Source organism: Dendrobates tinctorius, unplaced genomic scaffold, assembly GCF_039654945.1.
Source record: "Dendrobates tinctorius isolate UK_male_01 unplaced genomic scaffold, ASM3965494v1 ptg000103l, whole genome shotgun sequence".
Classification (NCBI taxonomy): domain Eukaryota; kingdom Metazoa; phylum Chordata; class Amphibia; order Anura; family Dendrobatidae; genus Dendrobates; species Dendrobates tinctorius.
In genome coordinates, this window is record NW_027361771.1 from 43,461,964 (window position 1) to 43,489,450 (window position 27,487).

General features: G+C 44.2%; 1 protein-coding gene across 5 annotated transcripts in view; it reads right to left on the reverse strand.

Moving 5' to 3' along the window:
• Nucleotides 1-27,487, reverse strand: part of LOC141100102 (uncharacterized) — a 100,634-nt gene that overhangs the window by 53,808 nt on the left and 19,339 nt on the right. Inside the window, exon 1 of one of the 5 annotated variants that reach the window (XM_073588328.1) lies at nt 27,067-27,123. The exons of 1 other annotated variant lie outside the window; for it this stretch is intronic. In XM_073588328.1, coding sequence (XP_073444429.1) covers nt 27,067-27,108 — 42 coding nt within the window. In that variant the 5' untranslated portion in view covers nt 27,109-27,123. Of the gene's footprint in view, nt 1-6,582; nt 6,688-19,983; nt 20,134-27,066; nt 27,124-27,487 lie in introns of those variants that run through there. 3 more of the 5 variants (XM_073588327.1, XM_073588329.1, XM_073588330.1) reach the window with 3 other exon arrangements.

The following is a 27,487-nucleotide window of genomic DNA, read 5'->3' on the forward strand; positions in this document are numbered from 1 at the left end:
ACACAGGAGGTTAAATAGCCCCTCCCTGAACCACCCACCAGTGATTTTCCAAGTACCCCAAGTACCACAGCAGAATGGATGCAACTCTGTTATTGAAATTTATATGTTTACCTCACATAGCAGAAAGTAAATTCAATGCAGGGAATGTAACGCTTGTTGTCATGATGGACACCCAGATACACAATTACCGATAGGACTAATTCCCTCTTTCTAGGATGTCCCTCCTGACAGTACCACCAAGAGAAACTATTAATTGTGGGATAACTTCCTAGAGGACCTTTCTTCCCAAGACTGTCTTGTGGCCTAACATAACCTCCAGATTATGATGTCTGCAGAAGGTGTTGAGGCTTGACAATGTCACGGCCCTGCAGATCTGGTCCACTGAGACCTCGGCACGCTCAGCCCATGATATATAATGAAAAACTAGGCACTCAATTTATGGAGAAACATTTTGGTGATTTTTAATGCAGCCCAAAATAAAACGTTTCGGCCACATCCGGCCTTTATCAATCACTGTTAGGCGTCTGGTTTCTGCATCTGCTCTGCAGAAATCCAGAGCCTCACATTCTATGGTCTCCTGCTGCCCATCTACTGCAGAGAAGATTACTTTCCAGCAGACGGCTCCAAAGACTAAGTTCCTCTGTGCTCCTTCTGGGCATGCTCACGAGACGATCTCCCATTGGAGATCGGGAGTCATGTGCCCAGGTCCTGTTCCAGATCTCACTGGTCCATCTCGGAGATCTGGAAGGTCCCGCACGGCTATAAAAAGCGTGCATGGCTTTTCCGCCATGCGCTAGTATAGACAATACGTGCTATGTGTGAATGGTGATGGATGTATGATTCTGGTGACTCATTTGAAACCCCTTCCCTCTGATATTACGCATGTGGTTAGGGAATTAGTTTAGTAGTCAGCACCAGTCAGTGGCAAGCCTTAAGCCACTGTGCTCACCGCACCGCTACGCTAGCGTCCGACATCACGCTTGTTTTCTGGCTTTGTCATTGAGCGGCAGTGTCCTACGCCGCGCTGCAGTTGCAGCCCTCCTTGGCTTCCGCAGAAGCGACGCCGCATACACGGTAGGTCTAGAGGGATGCAGCTCCTCTGTCTTGGGTCCTGCTCCTGTGCCCAGATACCGTGTGTGCATCTACCTGAAGCCTGTGTCACTAACAGGTTCAGCGTTTTGTATGTTTTTTGTTGCGGCACATCTGTGTGTGAACAGAGGCCGCTTTGCGCACTCCGGGTGAAGTTTAACCCGTGTGCATCATACCGCCATATTGCTTGTCTGCCACCACTTAGCAGCAGTTATACCACCTGCACGGTGGACCCCGAGCGGCGAACGCACTTTATTATTATTTTATTTAGTGCGTTCCGCCGTTCCTAACAATTACAGACTGATTTGTAGTGCTATCTATTCATGGGAATCCTAATTATTAAGGCAGGACACATCTCGGTATATGTGAGCTTGTAGACTTGGGAGGTACTGTTGCATAAACCCCACGGGTTAGAAGTCCGAGGGCTTCAGTGTGACAGCATGCCTGTTGTCAGACGCGGTTTTCCATAGGGGTCTGAGGGTACCACTTCGCCCCACCCTTATTTGCGATTCAGCCGAGATAGACAGGCGGTGGAAAACTGCGTCTGACAACAAAATCGGTGACGCATTAGAGATCTCGCTAGCAATCTCGCTATATGAGACGGGGCCGTAAGTCTGCCTATGGCTTTAATAAATCTTCCAATCCAGGGATGACCAGCTAGAGGATTATCCCCTAGAGGAATATCCAGGAAGGCACCTAAGGCTGATATTTGAAACTTCTGTGTGCTAGGTCTTAGACCTTTGTCAAACCCAGACTGGAAGAAGTCCAGGATTTTTGGAATATCAGGACTCAAGATATCAGACATCGATTATCCATATTGCAAACTATACTTTTAACAGATTTTTGTGTAAAATGCAAAGGTCACAGGTTTCTTACTTTTCTGGATTGTGGATATTACTGAGTAATAGCTGCCTCTCTGGATCCAGGTTGATAGCTGCAGAAACTCCACATCATGATGGTATATTGGTCCATGAAACAGAAGATCATGTCTAAATGGTAAAAGGATGGGACTTTCCCGAGCCATTTGTCTAAGCAGGTACAACCAACTTCTTTTGGGCGAAAATTGGACTATTAAGATTACTTTGGCCTGGTCTTCCCCAATCTTCTTCAGAACCACCGCAATTCAGGAAAACTGGAGAAAGGCGTACGCCAAGTTCATGTTCCACCTCTGGGACAAGGCATCTACTCCAATCAGTTTGACTCTTGGGTTTAAGGAAAACAAATTCAGTACCTTTATGTTCTTTTCTGAGGCCAATAAGGCTACATGAGGCGTACCCCAGCATTGGGTTAACTGATGAAACACTTCCAAGTTCAGTGCCCATTCTGATGCTTGTACTTTCTCTCTGCTGAGAAAATACGCAACCTGATTCTGAGACCCTTGCAGGTGCACTGGAGATGAAGAGAATCGCCATCTCTGCCCAAAGGAATATCTCTCTGGGGCTAAGGATTGAAGATGGTGATGTCTTGGACCCCCTTGGTAATGTAGGAAGGACATTTTTGTGACACTGTCTGACATGCCTGACATTCTGAAAGGTCAGATTCTTTTGGATAGCCTGACATTTCTATAATGTCTCCCAGCCAGACAGCTCGGAGTTCTCTGTAATTTGAAGATCTAAGACTAACTGAAACTGGCCAAGTGCCCTGAAAGTACTGACCTTGCACATGAGCCCCCCCATCCGCTGCGGCTGGCATTGGTAGTGACCGTCACAAATGAGGATAGAATCCATGGATTCCCCTTCTGAAAGTTCCCCAAAAGAGCCACCAATCTAGAGACCTTTTCATGTTGTAACTTGTAACTCACTTGAGTGGAACTGACTCCGAACGCATGGTATACAAGAAGTCTAGGACTCTCATGGCTTCTTTGATGGAAACTTGTGTTCTTTTCTGGAAAGCGAGGACTTTGAATGAGTTCCTCCTGTTTCCTCTCTGATAGAAAAATCAATTGACGCTCCGAATCCAAAAGGACCCCTAGAAAAAAAAGTTTGGTTTTCCTGGCTTGACATCTGATTTTGTCTAGTTTACAATCCATCCCAGGTTTCTTAGCACTATGATGGTTGAAACTAGATAGTTCCATAGCTGTTGTGGCGATTCTGCCACTAGAAGGAAGTTTTGCAAATATTGAATAATGATTATATCTTTTTCTCTTAGAAAGGCCATTATCTCTGCCACAAGATTGGTGAAGATGTGGGGAGAAGAAGAAAGACCAAATGGAAGACACCAGAACTGTAAATTACCTCTCCTTTTACTGCGAACCTCAAATATTTTTGACTGGAACATTAATGGTTACGTGGTAATAGGCCGCCTTCAGATCTAGAGTACTCATTACCATATTCTTGACAATTAAGGGTACTGTCGATCTTATCAACTACATTTTGAATTTTATGTACAAAATCTATTGGTTTGGGATTTCAGATTTATAATAGTCCGAAAGTTACCCGCGTGTTTTTTTCTATATTGAGAACATACTGGAATAGAGATACCATTTTGGTTTTGGTACCGGCACCACTGCTCCTGAACTTAATACATTTTTCATGTCTCCTAGTAGCCTTTCATAGATTCTCAGGGACAGGGCAGTGAATTGGAATCTTATTGAGGGACTCTGAGTGAACTCTATCTTGTAACCTAAGAGAATGTTTGCATTACCCATTGGTTTGGAGATACACCCTTCCATCCTTCATGGAAAAACCGAAGTCTTACCCCCACTCACCTTTCTGGCATCATTGTCTTGGTGCGCCAGCCAATGGAATGAGAAGTGAATTTTTTCCTTTACCTTCTTTGGGGTAGATCCATCTACCAGTCTTTTTCCCTCTATAGTCCTGCCTCTGATGGGATTGGGTTCTCCGAAAAGACATTCTTTTTGATTTCTCCTTTTGAAATCCTCTTTTGCTATAGGAGGCTTCCTCCAGAATATAGTCTAGCATTGGACCAAATATTTGGAATCCAGAAAAGGAAATGGAACATAGCTTATTTTTGAATGGTTATCCCCAGACCATGTCTTAAACCATATAGCTCGCCTAGCAGCATTGCGAAGTGCCCCGTTCCTGGCCACAAACCGGACAAACTCAGCTGAAGCATCCAACATAAAGCCTGTTGCCATTCTAAGTAAGGGTAAAGATTCCATTATATCTTCGAGTTTTCTTCCTTAGGTGGCCTTGCAGTTAATCTATTCATAAGTGCATAGATCTATCCACTGAAGTGGCAGCAATATTGTCCCTAATTATTGCTGAAGAGATGTCTCCCAGGTTCTTCTGAGCAGCCTATTTCCTATTCATAAGATCTCTTAGACTTGGCGAATCTGCAAACAGGATAGACATCTTTTTTGCTACTCTAACCACAGGAATATCAATTTTAGGGATATCCTCCCACATTTTGACCTCTTCTGGTTCAAATGGAAATCAGGCCTTAAATTCCCTAGGCATAATCAGTCTTTTGTCTGAATCTTCCCAATCCTCTGGGATCATTGCTCTAATGTGTTTATTAACCAGAAAGGCCGTGTTACTTCTGAACCTCAGACCCTCAAACATTTTGTTTTAGGCTGTGTGCACACACAGCGTTTTTTCAGCATTTTTTTTAGCGGATTTGCCAATAAATCCGCTATAAAAATGCTAAAAATAAGCTTCCCATTCATTTCTATGCATTTTGCACTTTTTGTGCATATTGATGCGCTTTTTACCGTGAAAAAAACGCTTTGCGGTAAAAAACACAGCATTCTCATTAATTTCGCGGATTTTTCCGCATTTATGGCAATTTCTATGTGTCAGGAACTGCGCGGAAAAAAACGCATAAAAACCGCACATTTTTTGCACACAAAAAGCGCGGGACAACGCGCAGGAAAAAACCCGCGGTTTCTAGGAAGGGAGTCAGGTTTTTAAGCAGAAATTTTCTGCTACATGTGCACAAAGCCTCAAAGTGGAGGTTCTCAATTTTCATGGTGCTTCTGACTGTTTGTAGAAGCGTAACCATATCTTCCGATGAGAAACAGGAGGTAACACTTTCATACACCTCCTGCTCAGGGTCGGAGTAGTAAGATATCTCACTCTTCCCTGAACTTGACAGCACATCCCATCCAGACCTTTTTTGACAAGGAGTAGACTAGACAGAATGAGGGGAAACAAGGCCAGATACTGAGTTCTGGACCTCTTCTCTAATCATAGCCCTCATATAGGTCATGAAGGAAGAACGTTCTTCCTTAACTACTTTAATAATGCATTTTGAACATAGCTGCTTCCTGTATGCTTCTGGCAGCTTCATGTTGCATTTGGCACATTTTTTAACTTACTTCTAATTCTAAGAAGAAGTAGGTTAGAAGTAGTAGGCTTTTTAGGGTTTAACTTGTCCTAGGATAAAGTGCAATAATACGGTATAGCTATGAAGAGGGAATAAGAAAGGGTGAGCTCCACCCCCAGACTCCACTCACTTGACCAAGGGATGTCTTTGTAGAAACCTAACCTGAGGATTGCCAACACTCTGCCCCTCCTTTGCTAACTGCTTGCTGCATTGGTAAAGGTCGGTCCCCAGGACATAAAATAAATAGTTAACTTCTCACGTGGGCAGCACGGTGGCTTAGTGGTTAGCCACCTGGGTCCTGGGTTCGAATCCCACAAGAACAACATCTGCAAGGAGTTTGTATGTTCTCCCCGTGTTTGCGTGGGTTTCCTCCCACACTCCAAAGACATACTGATAGGGAATTTAGATTGTGAGCCCCATCGGGGACAGTGATGAAAACGTGTGCAAACTGTAAAGCGCTGCGGAATATGTTAGCGCTATATAAAAATAAAGATTATTATTATTATGTGGCTTCCAATATGATTTGTCAGTAGCAGCCTAATCACCTTCAGCTTTTTGTCCATATTTCAAGTCACTTCCTTGCGAAGAACAGCTGGAACACACGTCAGTGGAGAATTTCCCGGCACTCAATTCCTGAACCTGGAGCGTGGTAAACGCTGGAATGCACGTCAGGCAATAGAGGACTCACGGAGCTCCCATGGAAACTGGAAATGTGCTCAATGCTGGAACACACACCAAATGTGTCAGAGCTGAATTTCCTCTCTCTGCGCTGCTAAAAAAATAGCCGTGAGGAAGCCGAGAGCCCTCCTGAAGGGGAAGTGGCTGTCTCTGAAGATCCTGCTCAACTGGAAGGCTGAGGAACCTGTACCCAGAGAGGTGCTGGCCTCCAGACCATACTGTAGAGGGAAGGAAAGGGACGGACCCCCTGATCCAAATGAATCCAGCAATACTAAATAACTTCTGCGCATTCAACTCATGCGTCTGTCCCTGATCGGGACAGGAAAAACACTAGTGGGTGGTTGAGGGAAGGGCTAAACTTCTTATGTGTTCCTGTCCCTATCAAGGATAAGAAGGACTGTCTCTTGGTGGTGCTGTTAGGAGGGACGTCCTGGAAAGCAGCATTTTAGGGGAAATTTTCATTTCATTTTCACATCCACATAAAAAGTTCTGTGAAGCACCTATTTGTTCAACAAGCTCAATACACACCTACATGAATTCCTTGATGGTCTAGTTTCCAAAATGGAGTCAATTGTGTGGGTTTCTGCTGTTTTGGTACCTCAGGGGCTCTGCAAATGAGACATGTTACACACGGAAGAAAAAAGCGATCAAAAAATTCCCAAAAATCATTTAAATATGCAAAACATATATTTATTAGGGTAAATAGATACAAAGAGAGGAGGAGTTCCACCTACTGGCACATGTTGAGAAGGGACACTTAGAAGGGCCAATACAGTATTATTACAATGGCCATGGGAATAGATACAAGTTCAAAAAATAAACACATAATCAAACAGTATTGCACATTCCCCAAATGGCCTGATCCAGCAGTAGTAGAGCCACTGCACCCAATATATCATCATAAATTAGCATAAATAAAGCTATTACCTAATGGGAAGCAGGAGCAGGTCCAGGAGCGTCCACCCCAAAATGAGACATGTTGTGTGGAATCTATTCCAGACAAATTTACAATTCAAATACGAAATGTCGCTTCTTCCCCTCTGAGCCCTGCAGCGTGTCCAAACAGAACGTTTTGACTATATGTGGTGCATTGCCACGCTCAAAAGAAAGTAGGTAACAAACTGTGGGGTCAACTTTTTCGAGTTACCTCTTGCAAAAGTGAAAAAGTTTGAGGCTAAAGCAACATTTTCATTAAGAAAATTTTCAATATGACAACCTAATGTTATCAAATTCTGTGTTTCCGTGTAATATCTGTGAATTCAAAATCCTGGTGGGGTGTAACTTCCAAAATGGGGTCAGTTGTGGAGGATTTCTGCCTCCAAATGAGGCATGAAACTCGCAATCTGTTTCAGTCAAATGCACTGTCCATTGTCTTGTGCTATTCCTTGTAAAAGTGAAAAAATTGGGGCTTAAGCTAAATTTCAGACAAAAAAAAAATTACAATTTTTTTCAGTCCACTTTGCATTAATTCCTGTGTAGCATCTGAAGGGTTAAAAAAAATACTGTCAGCAGTTTTGAAGTATTTGAGGGGTGCGGTTTTTAAAATACTACTAAGTTTGGGGAATAAAATCCAAAAACTGTCACTCAAAACTCTACAACAAGGGATAAAGTGAATAGTTTGGGGAATGTTAAATATATAGGCTCCTCGGAGTCCATTTAAATCTGAATAGGTCCCTAAAAAAACTGGTTTTCCAAATATTTTGAAAAAATTAGAGAAATTGCAGCTAAATATTTAATAGAGATGAGTGAGCATGCTCGGTGATACTCACATATCATTTGAGTATCTGGCTGCTCGGCACTCGACGAGCAATGGCTGGTGACCGGATTTTAAGCTCGAATTCCTGCCCTGCATGTTTGGCACCTGTTACACAGCCAATAAACATGCGGTGATTGACTGCTAATAATTGTAGTGCCACAGCCACTGGCTGGCCGCATTACCTCATCAGAAGTTATAAAAGGACAGGCGCTGCCACACTCGGCTGAACAGCTCCAAGACAGTTGTAATTGGAAGAAGAGAGCAGTTATCCAGGCCTGTGTGGGAACAGTTTAACTAATAGTCTTTCTAAGGGCTAAATCTTGTGCTTTGCTGTTTGTATCACAATCATTCTGCATTTAGCATAGGGACAGTTGCAGGAGCAGGAAAAGTGGCAGAATACAGCCTCTACTGTAGGCAGGGCTTAGGGCTTTGCAGTCCATTGCTAAATACAGTATACAGCTGCTGCACGTGACCACTTTCCTTTTTTGGGGTGAAAAAAATGACTACATTGTCATCTATAGAGTATTTCGGTGCTATATAACACTCTGAAAAAGCGTTCAACATTTTTTTAAGGATTCATTTAGTCATACATAGAGTTTAATGTGAATAGTGTCACATTTAGCTGATATATAAACCTCAAAAAAGTTCAAATTTTTTTCTAGATTTAATTAGTAATCCATACACTGTAAAGTGCTGAGTGGACGACAAAGATAGCAGAATCCAGAGAGCCTCCCGAGGAAGCGACCAGGGAAATATCGGATCTAGATCAAGCTGGCGCGACAGCAGAGGCGGTAGAAGCCTCTGGTCCGCAACCACCAAGGCCCGAACCCAGGCCACCGTTGGAGATCTTGCAGACTGCGGACGGGAGAGCCAGGATCCAGCAACTGGTGAACGGACTGTGGGGCCTAGGATGGTCGGAAGAGAGAGGGAGGTAAGCTAGGACCAGGGCTGGAGACATGCTAGCGAACCCGCTAGCCGCAAGGTACTAAGACTGACATCGCGGGGGGAGGACGTTACATACCACCGGCAGCGATGATGGGGGACCACAGAAGAGTATGGGACCAGTCATCGCATCTTGTTAAACCAGAGCAAGAGCTGCAAGAACTGACAGCTGGAGCCAAGGCCACGTTCCTCAAAATCGAGGGGTGTCATCGCTGGTATTTGGTGGGTGTAATCCGAGAAGGAAGGGAGCAGGGCAAACCCTTTTTGCAAAATGAATAGGCCTGGGAGAGGCTCCTCGGAACAGGGCTACAACCCCGAGAGATTGGACTGTCCTTGGGGTTCCCCACATCCTATGAGGGAGCAAGCGATGGTGCAGGTGACACAGGGGGCTGTCGCCCATTTCTACATGTTGGGGGCTCTGGCACTACACAAAGCAGGGTCATTTACAGCCCAGGCACCTGGGAATTGGGCTCCAGGAAGCAGATGGAGGCAGTCCCCTCAGCCTCCAAAGAAAAGGTAGTAAGTAGTGGACACTTAAAGAGGATTACTGTTTTACCAGCTGTGACGTTCGGGAACCGAGTATGTCTGAGAGTGGACCCTCTGGGTCGCGGATCAGGAGCCCCTGGGCCGAGCACGCCAGGTGAAGACCGACCCCTATACAGGGATCGTTAGGGGCAGGATCGCAGGGGGCAGAACCGCGACAGCCAGTACCAAGAGGGACGGCTCGAAGGACAAGACAGGACAGAGACCAGGGTATCGGGACGGGGTAACGGAGGAACTAGGCAGCGGCTAGTAATAAGGTAGCAAGACGTTGCTACAGGTGGCAAGGGGGTACAGAGGAAGAGCCACAGGGGGAAGAGTAGGAGCGAAGAGGACAAGGCTGAGACAGGCGGGGTGGAAAACAGAGCGAGACACAAGGCTGACAGAGGGAACTGAGCAAGACACAAGGCAGGCAGATGCACTATAGGAAACTATAGCGGCCAGAGTGCAGAGTAGCCACACAATCATCAGGCGTCTTCCCCATAGGGAGGACGCCTGAAATACCTACTGGCCAGGAAGTGGGCGGTAGGCCCCGCCTTCAGCGACGCCCACCGCTGGATGAAGGAAGTGGGCGAGCACGCACCCGCGACCTAGGGACAGAGCGCGGGGATGCAGCAGCGCAGAAGGTCGGGTAAGAGAGCGCACCGCCGGGGGGGCGGCGGAGGGGAGCGGCAGCGGCGGTTACAGCCGTAGAAGAGACATCAGCGGATGACCCTTCTTATAATTTTTTTTCTGGCTTTGCACTGTGTGAAGAGCCTTTATGAGTGTAGGAGTACTACAACTACACATTGTTCACAATATCTCAATGAGGTACTACAGTTGGTGCCTTCAAGGGTGCATGGATGACCCTGCTAATCATTTTTGGAAGGTTTTGCACTGCATGCAGAGCTTTTACAAGTGTAGGAGTAGCACTACATGACAATTTGAACATAATGTGTATGAGGCCCTGCTTTATATTTAATACAGCGTGTATCTGAGTCCCTCGTCCATCTAATTTTTGGCAGTTGTTGCTTCCTTCATAAATTACACTGAAATTTCCCCCAAAAAATATAAAAAATTAATAAAATTGCATAAAAAAAAAATTGTAATTAACTTACATTTTTCTAATCATCCTTTTAAAATTTTGACTTGTATGCAAGAAAGAATGTTTCTTAACATATTTTTTTCCTGTAAACTAAAATTTTTCGTCGATTTTGAATGTTTTATTATCAGTCATTAAAGTGCACCTGTCACCTGTTTTGGCTGCTATAAGATGCACCCCTGCCTTTTAGGGGTTATCTACAGCATTCTATAATGCTGTAGGTAAGCCCCCGGTCCGATCTGAAAGATAAGAAAAATAAGTTTTACTATACTCACCCGGGGAGGGGTGGGGGGCGGTCCGATGGGTGTCACAGATCAAGGTCAGGCGCCTCCCATCTTCTTGTGACGCCATTCTCCTGCTTGCTTCATCACTCCCGGCATCGCACTTCTGCGCAGGCGCTGGGCCGCTCTGACCTTTTCCGGCACCTGTGCACTTCAGTACTTTGTTCTACCCTCAACAGGGCAGAGAAGTATGCCTGCGCAGAAATGCGATGCCGGGAGTGAGGAAGCAAGCAGGAGGGCGGCGGCGCAAGAAGAAGGGAGGTGCCGGACCCAGACCTGCGACACCCATCGGATCGGACCACTCCCCTGGGTGAGTATAATAAGAAAAATGTTTTATCTTTCAGGTCGGACCGGGGGCTTATCTACAGCCGGGGTTGTGATCGCCATTATTAACGGTATAACGGCAACTGCAAAAATAAAAAAAAAAAGTCCAATTTCCCATTTAATTTCTCTCTCCTCTGGTGTGATCGCACATCAGAGGAGAGAGAAATAGGGTCCACGATCCCCCCGAGATCTGCTGGCCAGCACCCGGCAACACTAGGAGATTTTTACAATTGGGTCATTTTGTTTACTGTGATAGACCCTATGACAGTGATCAAAACATAAGAAAATAGTAAATCAAATCCCCCTTTATCACCCCCTTAATTATCGAAAAATAATAAAATATAAAAGTATTCCATCAAAGTCTGCATTCCAAAATGTCACTACTTCACTTCTGAGCCCCGACAACAACTTTTGGGGTCCAATTTCTCCTGTTACCCTCGTGAAAATAAAAAAATTGGGGGCTAAAAAAAATTATTTATTATTTTCACGGCTCGGTTACAAACTTTAGTGAAACACTTGGGTGTTGAAAGTTCTCACAACACATCTAGAAAAGTTCCTTGTGGGGGTCTAGTTTCCAAAATGGGGTCACTTGTGGGGAGGTTTCTACTGTTTAGGCACACAGGGGCTCTGCAAACGCAACATGATGCCCACAGACCATTCCATTCAAGTCTGCATTCCAAAAAGGCGCTCCTTCCCTTCTGAGGTCTGCCGTGTGCCCAAACAGTGGTTTACCCCCCATATGGGCTATCAGTGCATTCAGGACAAATTGCACAACAAATTTTGTGGCTAATTTTCTCTTTTTACTCTTGTGAAAATAAAAAAATTGGTTCAGAAGTAAAATGTTTGTGAAAAAAAGTTAAATGTTCATTTTTTCCTTCCACATTGCTTCAGTTCCTGTGAAGCATGTAAAAGGTTAATCAACTTATTCAATGTGGTTTTGAGCACCTTGATGGGTGTAGTTTTTAGAATGGTGTCACTTTAGGGTATTTTCTGTCATGTACACCCCTCAAAGTGACATCAAATGTGCGGTGGTCCCTAAAAAAAATGGTTTTGTAAATTTTGCTGTAAAAATAAGAAATCGCTGGTCAACTTTTAACACATAACTTCCTAACAAAAAAAATTTTGTTTCCAAAATTGTGCAGATGTAAAGTAGACATGAGGGAGATGCTATTTATTAAGTATTTTAGGTGACATATCTCTCTGATTTAAGGGCATAAAAATTAAAAGTTTGAAAATTGAAAAATTTTGAAAACTTTCACCATATTTCTGTTTTTTTCATAAATAAAGACAAGTCATATAGAAGAAATTTTACCACTAACATGAAGTACAATATGTCACGAAAAAACAGTCTCAGAATCAGCGGGATCCGTTAAAGCGTTCCAGAGTTATAAACCCACAAAGTGCAGTGGTCAGAATTGTAAAAATTGGCCTGGTCATTAAGTAGCAAATTGGCTCCGTCACAAAGGCTAGGTTCACATTTGCGGCTGAGTATGCAGCGTATCGTCCGCAAACGCATGCATGCGTTTAAGGACGATTGGCAAGTGCTATTTTCCAGGCAAATTTTTGAATGTACACAAGCCACGAACAATGGGCGTGTCTTATGTAAATTATTGCATATGCAAACGCAAAGCGTACACATGTGCTTGCGTACACATGCGTTCCCATAGACTGAAATGCATTGCTTAGACGCATTCCTTCCGCAAGTGTTCGCATACAAATTGCCGCCTCCAAAATTGCAATATGTTGCATTAGCCGTGCCCCGCCGCACAACCCGAAATGACGCATGCGTAAGCAAATGCGGTCGAACACATACACCTGCGTCCACAATGTTAAAGATAGGAAAACGGATGTATGCGTCAGAAACGCTCCGGACACAACCGTAAATGTGAAACCGGCCTAAGGGGTTGAAGTTAAAGGGAATCTGTCACCTATTTTTCGCATATAAGATGTGGCCACCGCCATCAGGGGATTATCTAAAGCATTCTGTAATGCTGTAGATAAGCCCCCGATGTAACCTGAAAGATAAGAAAAACGAGTTATGTTATACCTCCAACACTTTCTGATAACAAAAACCCTGAAGTCGCTAGACTAAAATTCCCTATATCAGCACTCTGGTATATTCTGAAGACAGAGCAAAAAGAGACCAATCTGATCAGGGACAAAAAGCAAACTGGCATAAACAGAGACATAAGAATGGAAATTCAGCACAGCCCCAGCAGGGGCTGGCTGACCACAAAAACTGAGTAAACCAGACCAAATCTCAAGTGAAAAAATAGCAAAGCACACTTAGCTTGAGAAGGCAGGAACAGAACTGGAAACCAGAACCTCAGGGCAGGAAAAGATCACCAGCACAAAATTAGGGAGTCTGCTGTCTTAAATCCAGTCAGAGACTCCTGATGTCCACTCACAGTCCTCTTCCTCAGGTGGCAGGTCTCTGCCATTTAGATCAGCTTCATTACCTACTGTCAACACTAGAGGGAGACCGGATGGAGAACTCACGACTCCTCTGTCAACACAGCCAGCTCCACCACCCTCACCAGAAGCCAGAGGTAAACCAGAAAATGAGTTCAAAACAGTACACCCCCTTGAGGGGTCACCGAACCCTCATCCACGCCACCAGGCCGATCAGGATGGGCCCGGTGAAAAGCACAAACCAATCTATCGGCATGAATGTCAGAGGCAGAGACCGAAGAATTGTCCTCCAGGCCATAACCCTTCCACTTGACCAAATACTGGAGTCTCCGTCTAGCCAGACGAGAATCCAGTATTTTCTCTACCTCATATTCCACATTACCTTCAACCAACACAGGGTCAGGAGGTGCCGCCATAGGAACCACTGGCTCAACAAACCTCTTCAACAGAGACTTATGAAACACGTTATGAATCTTAAACGTAACTGGAAGAGCCAATCGAAAAGAAACCGGGTTAAGAATCTCCAAAATCCTATAAGGTCCAATAAATCTTGGCTTGAACTTTAGAGACACAACCTTCATAGAGATACTTTTTGACGACAACCAAACCATATCACACACTTTAAACCGGGGACCAATGGTCCTATGCCGGTTGGAAAACCGCTGGGCCTTTTCTTGAGAGAGGAACAACTTATCCACCACTTGGTCCCAAATCTGCTGCATTCTCTCTACCACAGTGTCAACACCTGGGCAGGCTGAAGATTCCACTTGCCCTGAAGAAAATCGAGGATGAAACCCAAAGTTACAGAAAAAGGGCGACATCAATGTGGCAGAACTAGCTCAATTATTTAGGGCGAATTCGGCCAAGGGCAAAAATGAGACCCAATCATCCTGATCAGCAGATATAAAACATCTCAAATAGGACTCCAAAGTCTGGTTTGTTCTCTCAGTCTGCCCATTGGTCTGTGGGTGAAACGCAGAGGAGAAGGATAACTGAATTGCCAGCTTGGAACAAAAAGCTTTCCAAAATCTGGAGACAAACTGGACTCCTCTGTCCGACACAATGTTCTCAGGAATCCCATGCAACTGAACTACCTGTTGTAAAAACAAGGGCACCAACACTGAGGAAGATGGCAGCTTTGGGAGTGGTACAAGATGGACCATCTTAGAAAATCTATCACAAATCACCCAGATAACAGTCATTCTCTGAGAGACAGAAAGATCAGAAATAAAATCCATTGAGATATGGGTCCATGGCCTCTTGGGCACCGGCAAGGGCATCAACAACACACTAGAACGAGAACAGGGTTTAGACCGGGAACAAGTCCCACAAGACTGCACAAAATTCCTGACATCACGAGATAAGGCGGGCCACCAAAAAGACCGACTCACCAAATCTCTGGTACCAAAAATACCTGGATGACCAGCCAACGCAGAGCAATGAACTTCAGACATCACTCTCTTCCTCCACTGGTCAGGAACATACAATTTTCCCATAGGACAACGCTCAGGTTTGTCCTCCTGAAATTCTTCCAGGGCACGTCTCAAATCGGGTGAGATGGCAGAAAGAACTGCCCCCTCACCTAGGATGGTAGTAGGTTTGGTCACAATAGGAGAATCAGCAAAGAAACTCCTAGAAAGGGCGTCTGCCTTAACATTCTTAGTGCCCAGAAGGAAGGAGACCACAAAATCAAAACGTGTGAAAAACAAGGCCCACCTAGCCTGTCTAGGATTCAAGCGTTTGGCCGACTCCAAGTAAATCAAGTTCTTGTGGTCAGTGAGGACCACAACTTGATGTCTAGTTCCCTCCAACCAATGTCTCCACTCCTCGAATGCCCACTTCATGGCCAACAATTCCCGATTCCCCACATCATAGTTGCGTTCAGATGGGGAGAACTTTCGGGAGAAGAAGGCACAGGGATTCATTTTAGAAGTCACCGGGTCTTTTTGGGAAAAAACAGCTCCTGCACCAATCTCCGAAGCATCTACCTCTACCTGAAATGGAAGTGAGACATCAGGTTGCCGTAAAACTGGAACAGAAGTGAACCTCCGCTTCAGCTCCTGAAATGCCAAAACAGCCTCTGGAGACCAATTCAGCACATCAGCGCCCTTCTTGGTCAGATCAGTCAGTGATTTGGCAATACCAGAAAAATTAGCTATAAATTTACGATAAAAATTAACAAAACCCAAAAACTTCTGGAGAGCCTTCAAAGAAGTGGGCTGAACCCAATCATAAATGGCCTGTACCTTGGCCGGGTCCATTTCAATAGTTGACGGAGACAAAATAAATCCCAAAAATGAAATCCTCTGTACACCAAAAAGGCATTTCGATCCCTTAACATACAGGGAATTCTCCCTCAAAATCCGGAACACAGTCCGAACATGTTCCACATGAGAATCCCAATCACTGGAAAAGATCAGAATATCATCCAAATAGATGATCAAAAACTTATCCACAAATTCCCAGAAAATATCATTCATGAAGGATTGGAAGACAGAAGGGGCATTATTGAGCCCAAAAGGCATCACCAGGTACTCAAAATGTCCCTCTGGAGTATTAAACGCCATCTTCCATTCATCTCCATGCTTGATGTGAATAAGATTATACGCCCCCCTGAGGTCAAGCTTAGTAAACCAGCAGGCACCTTTAACTCTGAAGAATAAATTAGAAATCAGGGGTAACGGATACTGATATTTAACCGTAATCTTGTTAAGGGAACGATAGTCAATACAAGGCCTTAATGAACCATCTTTCTTAGCCACGAAAAAAAAAACACAGCACCTAAGGGTGAAAAGGATGGTCTAATATGACACTTCTCTAACGACTCCTTAATATAAGATCGTGTTCAGGTACAGATAAGTTGAAAAGCCGACCCTTGGGAAATTTACACCCAGGCCTCAACTCAATTGCACAGTCATAACTCCTATGAGGAGGCAGGGACGCAGACTTACTCTCACTAAATACATCATAAAAATCAGTCACATAGTCAGGAACATCATGAGACTGGGGAGAGGTGGAGAAAACACCGACAGCCCCAACTCACCACAGACACAGATTTCCAATCCAAAACTGGATTATGGATTTGCAACCAGGGAAAACCCAGAACAATAGTATCATGCAAATTATGCAGTACCAAAAATCTACAATTTTCTTGGTGGTCTGGGGCGACCCGCATTATCACCTGGGTCCAAAACTGAGGTTTATTCTCCGCCAAAGGAGTAGCATCAATATCACTCAAAGGAAAAGGCGTCCGCAGAGGTATCATGGGAAAACCACAACGTTTAGCAAAATCCAATCCATCAGATTCAAAGCTGCTCCTGAATCCACAAAAGCCTTGGCGGAAAATGTGGATAAGGAGCAGATCAGAGTAATTGCCAAAAGAAACTTAGGTTGTACACCACTCACAGCAAATGTGTGTGCAAAACGTTTCTCTCGTTTAGGGCAGACAGAAATAATATGAGAGGCGTCTCCACAGAAAAAACACAGCTTATACCGCCTTCTATACTCCTGACGTTGCACCCTAGACAAAACTCTTTCACATTGCATAGGTTCAGACATTTGTTGAAAAGGTGGCAACACCTCTCATGTAGTTTTACGTTCACGTAAATGCCGATCAACTTGAATGGCTAATGACATAGAATCGTCAAGACCAGAGGGAACAGGAAATCCCTGGTTCAATGCCAATAGGGCTTTCTCAGCTTGATCAATAGCATTAGGTTCATCATACAACAACCCCAAGGCTTGAAAAAAATGCATCCACATTAGTCAGAATAGGATTTTCAGGTGTCAAAGAAAACGCCCAATCCTGGGGATCACCGCGCAGCAAAGAGATGACAATTTTAACCTGCTGCGCAGAGCTCCCCGATGAGTTAGGCTTCAAGGCAAGAAATAATTTACAATTATTCTTAAAATTCAAAAATTTAGACCGATCCCCAGAAAACACATCAGGAGCAGGGATCCTTGGTTCAACAGCATGTGAATGAGTGAGATAGGCGGAAATTCCCCACACTTCAGCAGCCAGCTGCTCCACACGATCAAACAATTGGTTAATCTCCATTAAGGAAAAAATCCTCCTACGGCCCCAGAGAAAAAGAGGGAAAAATACATATAAAAAAAAAAAAAAACAATTGACACTTTTTTTTTTTTTTACAATTTTTTTTGTTCCTGCTTTTGAGTACCCTAGAATGTGCGGTATGGCTGGTGATTCTGTTATGAATGAGTCACCGAGGCGGAAAAACAAAAACAAGCTAAACCACAGAAAACCAGAGAGGTTGGTAACTAAGTGGATTGCAGACCCCTGATCCTATCCACACAACTAGCAGTAGCCATGGAGCGTACCTACGATGATCCTAGATGCCTCGTCACAGACTGAGAACTAAATAAGCCTAAAGCAAAAAAAAGGGGAAATCTAAACTGCCCCAGAGCAGACCCCCAAAGCAATAGACAGCCCCCAAACATGTATTGTCGGTGAGACAAGATGAAAACACAAACAGAGATAGAAAAATAGGCTGAGCAAACGATGGGGCCCACACTAACTAGAAAGGACAGGAATGGAAAGATGCTGTCTGCAATCACGCACAGAACCCTGCCAAAAAAAATGTCCAACACTTTCTGATAACAAAAACCCTGAAGTCGCTAGACTTCAATTCCCTATATCAGCACTCTGGTATATTCTGAAGACAGAGCAAAAAGAGACCAATCTGATCAGGGACAAAAAGCAAACTGGCATAAACAGAGACATAAGAATGGAAATTCAGCACAGCCCCAGCAGGGGCTGGCTGACCATAAAAACTGAGTAAACCAGACCAAATCTCAAGTGAAAAAATAGCAAAGCACACTTAGCCTGAGAAGGCAGGAACAGAACTGGAAACCAGAACCTCAGGGCAGGAAAAAATCACCAGCACAAAATTAGGGAGTCGGCTGTCTTAAATCCAGTCAGAGACTCCTGATGTCCACTCACAGTCCTCCTCAGGTGGCAGGTCTCTGCCATTAAGATAAGCTTAATTACCTACTGTCACCACTAGAGGGCGCCCGGATGAAGAACTCACGACTCCTCTTTCAACACAGCCTGCTCCACCACCCTCACCAGAAGCCAGAGGTAAACCAGAAAATGAGTTCACAACAGATTCCCTTTAAAATTGACGCTGTCACTAAGGGGTTAAATAGGGATCTGTTTGGGATCCAAAAGAGCAGGGTCTTTTTGGTGAGCGAAGCCAAATTACTCAGCTCACCAAGAAGAGCTGGACTACCCATCAATATTTGAAACACTGATGGCAAAAGCTAACACGCAGACCAAACACTGATGAAACACGCAACATTTTTTGCATATATGAAAAATCACTAATGTCTGAATGAAGCCTCAGCCAATTTTCACATGTCTATGAGCTGTGCTCAGAATGGGATACCTAGCCCGACCGTCTGATCTCTCAAACTATCCAAACTATTATATATATGCCCCTAAGGCTTTTAGCTCAGGTTGGGAAACCCAGCGGTTGGGACGTATCTTCCGTTTTGAGCATGGTCTGTTTTTCACAAACGTGAAAACGGCCTAAGGATGACCTTCCTTCCCATATAATAATTTAGTTCTCCTCCAATTATCTGACTAGGTTTCCAAAATCTTTTTAAGAATGTTGAGGCTGAAATTGGATCTCACATTCTCGTTGTGGCCTCACAAGTGATAGAGAGTTATTAGGCTGTGTGCACACGCTGCGGATTTTGCTGCGGTTCCGCAGTGGTTTTGGCCGCTGCGGACCCGCAGCAGTTTTTGCTGCGGTGTACATTACCATGATTCCCTATGGGAATCAAAAACCGCAATGCAGACGGTGCGGAATTTTCCGCGCGGATTATCTGCGGTTTTCAATCCGCAGAAAGAATTGACATGTCAATTCTTTCTGTGGATTCCGCTGCGGTTTGCCATCTCCTCCATTGAGATGAAAAACCGCAGGGCAAAACCACAGAGCAATCCGCAGGTAAAACCGCAGGTATTTTGACCTGCGGTTTCACCTGCGGATTTTACAAAATCCGCACCTAATCCGCAGCGTGTGCACACAGCCTTAACAATACATTTGGATCACAGGTTTTTATCTCTTTTTTATACACCCTAAAATCTTGTTTGCTTTTGCGGCTGCTGCTTGACATTGAGTTCTGCTGCTCAGCTTACTTGTAACCAGAATCCCCCCAAGCCCTTCTGTTCTGTAGCCCCGAGTACACCGTATGCAGCAATAGGATTACTCCGTCCTATGTTCAGAGTCTCCCCTGTGTTACTACTGATACACTGCTAGGCTGCTCATCCTCCATGGTGTCCGTACCATTCTAATGAGATCAGCTCACATTATTCTAAGCTTAGTGTCACCTCCTACACACTACTCTTATAAGATGAGCCCAGTTACTTCCACTGCAGTAGGATCCGAGTCCTCTCCTCCATGTCACTATCATTCCATTACAACCTGTATTTCACATAGGTGCTAACAGTGGTTAGGAATCCCTTTCCCAGCATGCTCTGCTGTCCCCCTCCCTGCTGATCCCTGCTCTCTCATGCATGGGTTACACTGATCATTACGCCATGTATAATAACAGTGATTAGATTTAGATACCTGACCTGGAAATGCTTCCAGACCCAGCAGCAGCTCCGCAGCCCCCACTTCCTGCCCATGTGATCTTTCCTACTACTGTCATCATGTGGTGTGAAGCCATGCCCCTCCTTCTCTACGCCAGGCAGGGGTCCTGCTGCTCAGTGACTGCATTAACTCCTCAACTGCTGAGCCCACATCATTGGTGCAACCTGCGCAGCTGCACAGGGCCCCAGGGGTAAGAGGCCCTTATACTGTCCTTGCACAGGGGCCCTCTTCTGTTTCTGCCAACCAGTGCACAGATTCATAGACCTTATAGAAAAGTAATGCATGTACGGCTGACTATTTAGGGGCTGCACTGCCAGCATGGTGCACAGTCAAAAGCAAATGCATTTTACCTCAAATTACAGCATTTTTCACCTCATGTTTTGGTATTTTACACTTCTAACATGTTATTAAAGGGATTGTCCACTATTAGGACAACCCCTTCTTGATCCAAATGTTTGACCCCATAAAATAATAAAGGCTATACTCACTTTCCGTGTCTGCAGTCACTCTCCCGGGGCTCCAGTGCAGTGTTGTGACATGCGACTCCGGCGCCCATTCACCACTGGCGCCACTGTCACCGCCTTAGGACAAATCGAACACGAAGAGGAAGTCCGGGCTGCAGCTGCTCTATGACTTCCTCTTTCTGCTCAATTCAACATGAAGCGAGGACAGTGACGCCAGTGCTGATTGGTCGCCAGCTTCACATGTCGCAACAACCGCACTGGAGACGGAGTGCCGTCACCTCGAGAATGGCCCAAGCACGGGAGGTGAGTGTAAGTGTTATTATGATATCGGGGCCAAGTGAGGTGTGTGAGAACAAGTTGTCCAAGTAGGACACAACTTCTTTAATGCCATGTTTTCCTGTACACAAAGCTTCCATTCTTCATGCTTTGTCACACACACCAACTACACCTTCCATGTGTCCCTCTATCATACACACAGCCTGCACCCCATATGTTCCTGCCAGAGGCGCAGCTAGGGTTTTGGTTCAGGGGGGGGTGAAACTTCTGAGTGGGCCCCTAACCAGGTAACCTTGATTATAACTGGGTGACGCACCTAATAGTGGAGGAGAACCTCAGCAGATGACCACGCTGTTACTGAAAATAATCGCTATATAAAGACAAACATTGATATTACCGCCATATGGTCAGTGGTAGATACCCGTCCTACAGAACATACTGTATAAGAGATCACAGCACAGCTGACTTACCGCTGACTTTCTTTCTGAAGGAATCGTTCACTTTGCACATCTCGCCCAGACCGACATGACAACTCCTCCAGCCAGGACTCGGCTACAGAGAATACAACAAAGATACAATTCACTTCTCACATTTTCAGCACCGTCCCCAATGGGACTATTCCCAACCTGCACAAACTCCTCATCCGGCTGATACCCCAATGCTGATACGCTGCTGCCGTATGTGACCCTATTAATGCACCTGCTGTGTGGCCCTGTGTGACCTCTAAATTTTAAAGCAACCCTCTAGAAAATACTAATGCCGAGTGCAATTGCCCTAGAAAACAGTGCCCACATTTTGTCCACTAGAATGTAATAATGCCCTCTATGTGCCCATTTGACAGTCACAGTAACCTAAGTTCCCCTATAAAAATAAGTGCCCACTTTACATTTAACCCCTTCACCCCCAAGGGTGGTTTGCACGTTCATAACCGGGCCAATTTTTACAATTCTGACCACTGTACCTTTATGAGGTCATAACTCTGGAACGCTTCTATGGATCCCGGTGATTCTAACATTGTTTTCTCGTGACATACTGTACTTCATGTTAGTGGTAAAATTTCATTCAAATAACTTGCGTTTATTTGTGAAAAAAACAGAAATTTGGCAAAAATTTTGAAAATTTCGCAATTTTCCAACTTTGAATTTTTATGCCCTTAAATCACAGAGATACGGCACACAAAAAACTTGATAACTAACATTTCCCACGTTTACTTTACATCAGCACAATTTTGGAACCAAAATTTTTTTTTGTTAGGAAGTTATAAGGGTTAAAAGTTGACCAGCGATTTCTCATTTTTACAACACCATTTTATTTTTAGGACCACATCACATTTGAAGCCACTTTGAGGGGTCTATATGATAGAAAATACCCAAAAGTGACACCATTCTAAAAACTGCACCCCTTATGGTGCTCAAAACCACATTCAAGAAGTTTATTAACCCTTTAGGTGCATCACAGGAATTTTTTTGAATATTTAAAAAAAAAATGAACATCTACCTTTTTTTCACAAAAAAAATACTTCAGGTTCAATTCTTTTTTTATTTTACCAAGGGTAACAGAAGAAATTGGACTGCAAAAGTTATTGTGCAATTTGTCCTGAGTACGCTGATACCTGATTTGTGGGGGGGGAACGACTGTTTCGGCGCATGGCAGAGCTCAGAATGGAAGGAGCGCCATTTGACTTTTTCAATGCAAAATTGGCTGGAATTCAGATCGGACGCCATGTCACGTTTGGAGAGTCCCTGATGTACCTAAACAGTGGAAACCCCCTACAAGTGACCCCATTTTGGAAACTAGACCCCCCAAGGAACTTATCTAGATATGTGGTGAGAACTTTGAACCCACAAGGGCTTTACAGAAGTTTATAACGTACAGCGGTACAATTAAAAAATCATATTTTTTCCACAAAAATGATCTTTTCACCCCAATTTTTATTTTCCCAAGGGTAACAGGACCCTAAAAGTTATTGTGCAATTTGTCCTGAGTATGCTGATACCCCACATGTGGGGGTAAACCACTATTTGGGCGCATGGCAGAGCTCGGAAGGGAAGCAGCGCCATTTGACGTTTTTGGCTGGAATTGAGATCGGACATCATGTCGCGATTGGAAAACCCCTGATGTACCAAAACAGTGGAAACCCCCCACAAATGACACCATTTTGGAAACTAGACCCCCTAAGGAACTTATCTAGATGTGTGGTGAGAACTTTGAACCCCCAAGGGCTTCACAGAAGTTTATAACGCCCGGGCGTGAAAATAAAAAATTCGTATTTTTTCCACAAACATGATCTTTTAGTCACCATTTTTTTTATTTTCCCAAGGGTAACAGGAGAAATTGGACCCCAAAAGTTGTTGTCCAATTTGTCCTGAGTATGCTGATACCCCATATGTGGGAGAAAACTACTGTGTGGGAACACGTCGGGGATCGGAAGGGAAGTAGTGACGTTTTGGAATGCAGACATTGATGGAATGGTCTGCGGGTGTCATGTTGCCTTTGGAGAGCCCCTAATGTACCTAAACAGTGGAAACTCCCCACAAATGACCCCATTTTGAAAACTAGACCCCCTAAGGAACTTATCTAGATGTGCGGTGAGCACTTTGAACCCCCAAGGGCTTCACAGAAGTTTATAATGCCAGGGCATGAAAATAAAAAAAATCGTATTTTTTCCACAAACATGATCAATTATTCCCCAATTTTTTTATTTTCCCAAGGGTAACAGGAGAAATTGAACCCCAAAAGTTGATGTCTAATTTGTCCTGAGTAAGCTGACACCCCATATGTGGGAGAAAACTGTATAGACACACGTCAGGGCTTGGAAGTGAAGTAGTGACGTTTTGGAATGCAGACATTGATGGAATGGTCTGCGGGTGTCATGTTGCCTTTGGAGAGCCCCTAATGTACCTAAACAGTGGAAACCCCCCACAAATGACCCCATTTTGAAAACTAGACCCCCTAAGGAACTTATCTAGATGTGACGTGAGCACTTTGAACCCCCAAAGGCTTCACAGAAGTTTATAATGCCAGGGCATGAAAATAAAAAAATCGTATTTTTTCCACAAACATGATCAATTATTCCCCAATTTTTTTATTTTCCCAAGGGTAACAGGAGAAATTGAACCCCAAAAGTTGTTGTCCAATTTGTCCTGAGTAAGCTGACACCCCATATGTGGGAGAAAACTACTGTATGGACACACGTCAGGGCTAGGAAGGGAAGTAGTGACGTTTTGGAATGCAGACATTGATGGAATGGTCTGCGGGTGTCATGTGCGTTTGGAGAGCCCCTGATGTACCTAAACTATTGAAACTCCCAACAGGTGACCCCATTTTGGACACTAGACCCCCCCACGGAACTTATCTAGATGTGTGGTGAGCACTTTGAACCCCCAAGTGCTTCACAGAAGTTTATAACGCTTGGACGTGAAAATAAAAATTTTTTTTCCACAAAAATGATATTTTTGCCCCCAATTTTTTATTTTCCTAAGGGTAACAGGAGAAATTGGACCCCAAAAATTGTTTTGCAATTTGTCCTGAGTAGGCTGATACCCTACATGTGGGGGTAAAACACTGTTTGGGCGCATGGCAGAGCTTGGAAGGGAAGGAGCACCATATGACTTTTTCAACTCAGAATGGGCTGGAATTGAGATCAGACGCAATGTTGCATTTCGAGAGCCCCTGATGTGCCCAAACAGTGGAAACCCCCAATTCTAACTCCAACCCGAACCCCAACACACCCCTAACCCTAATCTCAGCCCTAACCCAAGCCCTAACCCTAGCCCTAACCCTAACCCTAGTCCTAACCCTAGCCCTAATGGAAAAATGGAAATAAATACATTTTTTTAATTTTATTATTTTTCCCTAACTAAGGGGGTGATAACGGGGAGTTTGATTTACTATTTATGGCGGTTTTTATTTTTGGCAGCTGTCGCACGCTAAAAGACGCTTTTTATTGTAAAAATAGTTTTTGCATCACCACATATTGAGAGCTATAATTTTTCCGTATTTTGACCCACCGAGTCATGTGAGGTCTTATTTTTTGCGGGACGAGTTGACGTTTTTATTGGTACCATTTTCAGGCACGTGACATTTTTTGATCGCTTTTTATTCCGATTTTTGGGACGCAGAATGAACAAAAACCAGCGTTTCATGAATTTCTTTTGGGGGAGTGCGTTTACACCATTCCGCGTGCGGTAAAATTGATAAAGCGGTTTTATTCTTCGGGTCAGTACGGTTACAGCGATACCTCATTTAGGTCGTTGTTTTATGTTTTGTCGGTTTTATGCAATGAAAACTATTTTATATAAAAAATAATTATTTTTGCATCGCTTTATTCTGCGAGCTATAACTTTTTTATTTTTTTGCTGATGATGCTGTGTGGTGGCTCGTTTTTTGCGGGATAAGATGATGTTTTCAGCGGTACCATGGATATTTATATGCGTCTTTTTGATCGCGTGTTATTGCACTTTTTGTTTGGCGGTATGATAATAAATCATTATTTTTTGCTTCGTTTTTTATTTTTTAAGGGGTTCGCTAAAGGGGTTAACTAATGGGACAGTTTTATAGGGCGGGTCGTTACGGATGCGGCGATACCTAATATGTGTACTTTTATTGTTTTGGGGTTTTTTTATTTTCAAAAAATGAATTTATTGGGGAATATTTTTTTTTTTTTTTAATAATTTATTTGGCGATTTTTTTTAAATTATTTTTACACTTTTTTTTAATTTTTTTTTTACTTTATTACATAGTCCCAGGTGGGACATCACTGTCTTGTGACAGATCGCTGATCTGTCACATCACAGATCACTGTGACAGATCAGCAATCTGTCACAGGCAGTGCACAAGGCTTCCTCATGCCTGCGCTTTGCAGGCACTGAGGAAGCCAGCTTCCTCCAGGCCCCCGAAGGCCCCCGTCGCCATCTTGGATCCGGGGGCCTGGAGGAAAGGAGTCCCCCGCAGCAGCGCTGCACATTGCGCTGCCGTGGGGGGCTCAGGGGAGCACGAAGGGAGCCCCCTCCCTGCCGATGCTTCCCTTTAACTCCCGGTACACCGCGATCATGTTTGATCGCGGTGTGCAAGGGGATAACGTGTCGGGGGCGGTCCGTGACCGCCCCTGACACATAGTGCCGGGTGTCAGCTGTGATAATCAGCTGACACCCAGCCGCGATCAGCGGCGCTCACCACGTGGGCGCCGCTGATCGCACTAGACGTACTATCCCGTCCATGGGCATAGGGGCCCGGGTCCCATGGACGGGATAGTACGTCTGATGTCAGGAAGGGGTTAATAATGTCCCGAGTCTCCCCCCTGCACAGCTCCTCTATACACAGTATGATGCTCTCTTATACACAGTATAATGCCCCCACACTGTATATATACTGACCCCTTAATATCCCCCAAACTATTTAATGGCTCCAACACTGTATGATGGCCAGGGCTACCACTAGGAATTTCGAGGCCCCATACTGGCAACATTTTCGGGGCCCCCTTGAGACTCCGCCCAGGCTCCACCCAGCCCCGCCTCCATCCCTCAAACTGTCCACAGTCCCACCGCTCTCGCTTGGAAAAACTCCACTGCTCACCTATCACACTTTAACAGTTCCCGTCACCAGATCAAACATATAGCCAGCAGCTTTTGCTTTGGACAAAAGATTTTTTTAAGCCGCCACCATAACACGGTAGACACTTTTGGCCAGGCCTTACTCTACTGTAACCTATTAAATATTTGTTAAAATATACAATACAATTTAGGTATATTTTTATTTATTTTTCAATTTTTAAAATGACCAATAATATCACATACAAGGAACAAATACCATTACACCATGTCCAGACCACATATTACCACCACATAGTGACCTATAATCCCATACAAGGAACAAATACTGCCACACCATGTCCAGACCACATATTACTACCATAGTGACTGAATAATATCACATACAAGGAACAAATACCACCGCACCATGACCAGACCACATAGTACCACCACAAAGTGATCAAATAATAGCACATACAAGGGACAAATACCACCGTACCATGCCCAGACCACATATTACCACCACATAGTGACTGAATAATACAATACAATACTGATCATTAATAAAAAAGCATAATACTATCACTATAAGTGCCATTATACACAGGAGATCTGTATTTAGTATGCAGTGTCTGTGTACAGGTAATATAGTGATCAATTACATTATACACAGGAGCTCTGTATATAATGTACAGGTAACACAGTGATCACTGGTCACATTATGCACAGGACCTCTGTATATAGCATACAATGTATAGTGTCAGTGTATAGGTAACACACTAACTCACCAGTGATGTCTCTAGGTGAAGTCCTTCATCCTTGCTTTTCATTCATCCAGCACAGATTGCCATCACGTCTTCCAGCCAGGACTCGTCTCTGCAGAAAATAACACAGTTAACTAGAGCTCTGCTTGCAGAACACATTACTTATTTTTCCCAACTTCTACATTACACCACATGAAGAAAAAAAGGCGACAGTGTCGCTCTGCACAGTAACAGGACCCCCCCCATTTAAAACAGTATCAAAAAATTAAATACATCACTGCAGTAATAATATCCCTTAATTAGCCCCTATCGTAATAATATCCCCCATCCTGACCCCCGTGTGTCTCATTCCTGGCTTCAGCCATATGTTCTCCCATCCTGCCCTCATGAGTATCCATTCTGCCCCATATGAATTCCATTGTATCCATCCTGCCCCATGATCCTG